We start from the raw sequence: 6,000 nt of genomic DNA on the forward strand, positions 1-6,000 counted from the left end.
ACCACATGAATACTCTACCACATGAATACTCTACCACATGAATACTCTACCACATGAATACTCTACCACATGAATACTCTACCACATGAATACTCTACCACATGAATACTCTACCACATGAATACTCTACCACATGAATACTCTACCACATGAATACTTTATCACATAGATACTCTGCTACATGAATACCCTACCACATGAATACTCTACCACATGAATACCCTAACACATGAATATTCTACCACATGAATACCCTACCACGTGAATACTTTATCACATAGATACTCTGCTACATGAATACCCTACCACATGAATACCCTACCACATGAATACCCTACCACGTGAATACTTTATCACATAGATACTCTGCTACATGAATACCCTACCACATGAATACTCTACCACATGAATACTCTACCACATGAATACCCTACCACGTGAATACTTTATCACATAGATACTCTGCTACATGAATACCCTACCACATGAATACTCTACCACATGAATACTCTACCACATGAATACTCTACCACATGAATACTCTACCACATGAATACTCTACCACATGAATACTCTACCACATGAATACTCTACCACATGAATACCCTACCACATGAATACTCTACCACATGAATACCCTACCACATGAATACCCTACCACATGAATACTCTACCACATGAATACTCTACCACATGAATACTCTACCACATGAATACCCTACCACATGAATACCCTACCACATGAATACTCTACCACATGAATACCCTACCACATGAATACTCTACCACATGAATACTCTACCACATGAATACTCTACCACATGAATACTTTATCACATAGATACTCTGCTACATGAATACCCTACCACGTGAATATTCTACCACATGAATACCCTACCACATGAATACTCTACCACATGAATACTCTACCACATGAATACCCTACCACATGAATACTCTACCACATGAATACTCTACCACATGAATACTCTACCACATGAATACTCTACCACATGAATACTCTACCACATGAATACCCTACCACATGAATACTCTACCACATGAATACTCTACCACATGAATACTCTACCACATGAATACTCTACCACATGAATACTCTACCACATGAATACTCTACCACATGAATACTCTACCACATGAATACTCTACCACATGAATACTCTACCACATGAATACTCTACCACATGAATACCCTACCACATGAATACTCTACCACATGAATACTCTACCACATGAATACTCTACCACATGAATACTCTACCACATGAATACCCTACCACGTGAATATTCTACCACATGAATACCCTACCACATGAATACTCTACCACATGAATACCCTACCACATGAATACCCTACCACATGAATACTCTACCACATGAATACTCTACCACATGAATACTCTACCACATGAATACTCTACCACATGAATACTTTATCACATAGATACTCTGCTACATGAATACCCTACCACATGAATACTCTACCACATGAATACTCTACCACATGAATACTCTACCACATGAATACTCTACCACATGAATACTCTACCACATGAATACCCTACCACATGAATACTCTACCACATGAATACTCTACCACATGAATACTCTACCACATGAATACTCTACCACATGAATACTCTACCACATGAATACTCTACCACATGAATACTCTACCACATGAATACTCTACCACATGAATACTCTACCACATGAATACCCTACCACATGAATACTCTACCACATGAATACTCTACCACATGAATACTCTACCACATGAATACTCTACCACATGAATACTCTACCACATGAATACTCTACCACATGAATACTTTATCACATAGATACTCTGCTACATGAATACCCTACCACGTGAATACTTTATCACATAGATACTCTGCTACATGAATACCCTAACACATGAATATTCTACCACATGAATACTCTACCACATGAATACCCTACCACGTGAATATTCTACCACATGAATACTCTACCACATGAATACTCTACCACATGAATACTCTACCACATGAATACTCTACCACATGAATACTCTACCACATGAATACTCTACCACATGAATACTCTACCACATGAATACTCTACCACATGAATACTCTACCACATGAATACCCTACCACATGAATACCCTACCACATGAATACTCTACCACATGAATACTCTACCACATGAATACCCTACCACATGAATACCCTACCACATGAATACTCTACCACATGAATACCCTACCACGTGAATACTTTATCACATAGATACTCTGCTACATGAATACCCTACCACATGAATACTCTACCACATGAATACTCTACCACATGAATACTCTACCACATGAATACTCTACCACATGAATACTCTACCACATGAATACTCTACCACATGAATACTTTATCACATAGATACTCTGCTACATGAATACCCTACCACATGAATACCCTACCACATGAATACTCTACCACATGAATACTCTACCACATGAATACTCTACCACATGAATACCCTACCACATGAATACTCTACCACATGAATACCCTACCACATGAATACTCTACCACATGAATACTTTATCACATAGATACTCTGCTACATGAATACCCTACCACGTGAATACTTTATCACATAGATACTCTGCTACATGAATACCCTACCACGTGAATACTTTATCACATAGATACTCTGCTACATGAATACCCTACCACGTGAATACTTTATCACATAGATACTCTGCTACTTGAATACCCTACCACATGAATACTTTATCACATAGGTACTCTGCTACATGAATACCCTACCACGTGAATACTTTATCACATAGATACTCTGCTACATGAATACCCTACCACGTGAATACTTTATCACATAGATACTCTACCACATGAATACCCTACCACGTGAATATTCTACCACATGAATACTCTACCACATGAATACCCTACCACGTGCGTACTCTAACCATGAGAACACCACAAACAACTTCGGGTTCCTTCAGGCCTAGATGTAGCCTATATCCTCAGGCTCACACATCAAGCCTTTCAGACTTCCCCCCTTTTTGTGTCCTCTCCCTCCCTCCCCCCCTTGTTTCCACGGGCCCTTTTTAAAGACTCCCCTTTGTGTGTGTGTGTTGTGTTGTGTTAAGGTGTGGGTGCGAGTGGATATCTAAAGATCTAAGTGTGTTCGCTCTCCGCCCCTGCAGGAGGAGTATGGTGGAGCTACGGAGCCTGGAGCAGGGCGCTCCCTCTGCCGGCATTGACTCCGCCGACGCCCCCGCCCCGCGCCATGACACCAGCGAGTCCTCCTCCTCCTCGGACTCCGCCGACGGCCTCCTGAAGACGTCCCGCACCGCCCCCCAGCAGAGGTCCTCGTACTTCAGCCCGGACATGGACGCCTCACAGATCCTCCTGCAGTCGCCCATCTTCAGGAACAAGACGTCCTCTTCGTCCTCGTCCTCGTCGCCCGAGCAGACCCGCGGAGGGAGCGGGGAGGCCAAGGAGGGCGCGAGGTCCTCCTCCCCCGTGTCCATCAACGCCAGGTAAGTGGCCGAACGTAGCTTTGCGTCAGGCACACACACTCACACGCGCGCTTGCACGATGCCATCGCCGTCGGTGCGCTGAACGTCGCGTCAGACGCGCGTAGGAATGTGCGAGATGTTCTCAAGTGGGTTGGGAAGTTGTTAAGTAGGTTGGTCAAGATGGGAATTAGGTTGGGAAGCTGTTAAGGTGGTTGGTAAGTTGTTAAGTAGGTTGGGAAGTCTTTAAGTTGGTTGTTAAGTGGGTTGGGAAGTCTTTAAGTGGGTTGTTAAGTGGGTTGGGAAGTCTTTAAGTGTGTTGTTAAGTTGGTTGGTAAGTGGGTTGGTTGGGAAGTTAAGTAGGTTGGTAAGTGGGTTGGTTGGTAAGTTGTTAAGTGGGTTGGTAAGTTGTTAAGTGGGTTGGTTGATAGTTAAGTGTGTTGGTATGTAAGTTGTTAAGTAGAGTTGGTTATGTTGGTACTGGATTTTGCTGGTAAAGGAGTCTAGGAGGAGACGTGTGCACTTCAGGCATAGCGAAAAAAAAAAGAAAAAAGAAAATAGTTATAGAAAGAGGGAAGACATCAGACGGGTGGACGGAAAGTGACAGGGAGGGAGGGAGGAAAGTGACAGGGAGAGAGGGAGGGAGGTGACAGGTGAGACCCCAAGACAGATAGTGAGGACTGGAGACATGTGACTGGCAAGGGGTAGGCGCTGGCCCACCTTAGACAGGATGGGGCGAGGGGGAGTGAGGAGGGAAGGAGGCGGACGGGAAAGGGAGGGGGGAAATGGGGCGCTTAAAGCAGGCAGGATGGGTGGGAGGGGGAGAAATGGGGGATGTTTGTGGGGGCTGGAGCACCTTGGAGGGAGGGAGGTGGTGTAGCAGGGAGATTGAAGTACCTTAGACAGGGGGAGGTGGCTGGCTGTGTGGGGCACCATAGAGAGGCACGGGGGAGAGGCGAGAAGGGGAGGCTAGAACTAGGCAGGGGTGTAGGGTGAGTGGGGTGGGAGGAGAGAGAGAGAGAGAGAGTGGGAGGAGGGAGAGAGTGGGAGAGGCACCTCAGGACACGGACTGATGGGAAGACCAGCCCCACAACAGCTGATTTTGCAATAAGGCGAAGACGTGGGCCGCGCGCGTGGCTCCCTCGTCACTTGTCGTGGCCACAGCGTCGTCAACCACACCACCACCACCACCTCCCCTTCCTCCTCCTCCTCCTCGACCACAGCCCCCCACCGCTTGCTCCTCATGGTGACAGCCACAGCTACAGGCAACCACACATACACACACAGCTATGTTCTAGCTCATGGTGACTGCCACAGCTACACACACACACACACACACACAGCTATGTTCTAGCTCATGGTGACTGCCACAGCTACACACACACACACACACACACACACACACACACACACACACACACACACACACACACTCTGCTGGCCGCTGTGTATGTCTCGATAACTTATATGTCGATATAATGGCTGTGGCCTTTTGAATGACCTGTCGTACCCAATGGTCGTGTCGTCATGCTCTAGGGTCGTACTGTCGTGTGCTCAAGGGTCGTACTGTCGTCATGCTCAAGGGTCGTACTGTCGTGTGCTCAAGGGTCGCACTGTCGTGTGCTCAAGGGTCGTAATGGCGTGTGCTCAAGGGTCGTACTGGCGTGTGCTCAAGGGTCGTACTGGCGTGTGCTCAAGGGTCGTACTGTCGTGTGCTCAAGGGTCGTAACCTCGCGTCCAAAGGCCTCACACCATCGTGCTTAGGGGGTCGTACCGTCGTGCACAAGGGTCGTAGCATCTGAGGGGGGTTATCGTAAATTAAGAAATTCCATGAAACAAAGACTTCAAATTTTTTCCTTATTGACTAAAAAATCGCGTCACACCGCCAACAGTGCGTATTGAATATATAAAAAAAATCGGTTTTAACACGTAAATTCCGTAAATCATGGAAAATTTTATTTTTTTTTTTTCTCGCGTTGGGTAACGAAAAGGTACACGAGAAAGATATTTCAGCTGTATTCCGTTGGTTTACAGAGATGCCAATCATGGACGCATGGTTTCTTTGGCTCGTTTCTTGGGGGAGAACGTAAGACTTTGAACCCCATCCCCAGATGATTCTGAAATGGTAATCTGTATATTAACAATGGGGGGGAAAGGGGGGAGGGGGAACTCAGCCTTAGCTTCATTGGACCTTAATAATGTTAATGTATGAATTGGGTTTTTTTTCTTATTCACATGCCCTTGAGTACACTCCCGTGGCCTGGAACTTCAGACTTTTTGGGTCCCTTTCCAGACACCAGGGCTTTTTCCCTGGAAGGCCCGATTCAGAGGGCCAATTTCTTCTTTTTCTTCCCATGGTGAACTTCAGCTTCAGGCCTCCAGTGTATCGTGTGTCATTGGAAAGTTCAATTTTTGCCCTTCGAAGTCGTTGCTAAGTCTGGGGTCTTGATGCG

At 45.6% G+C, this 6,000-nt stretch overlaps 1 protein-coding gene across 1 annotated transcript in view; it reads left to right on the forward strand.

The window, feature by feature from the left end:
- LOC139746688 (uncharacterized) overlaps positions 1–6,000 on the forward strand; it is a 682,159-nt gene that overhangs the window by 592,225 nt on the left and 83,934 nt on the right. The window contains 1 exon segment of the mRNA XM_071658129.1: positions 3,236–3,571. Coding sequence (XP_071514230.1) covers positions 3,236–3,571 — 336 coding nt within the window.

Source organism: Panulirus ornatus, chromosome 66 (genome assembly GCF_036320965.1).
Source record: "Panulirus ornatus isolate Po-2019 chromosome 66, ASM3632096v1, whole genome shotgun sequence".
Classification (NCBI taxonomy): Eukaryota; Metazoa; Arthropoda; class Malacostraca; order Decapoda; family Palinuridae; genus Panulirus; species Panulirus ornatus.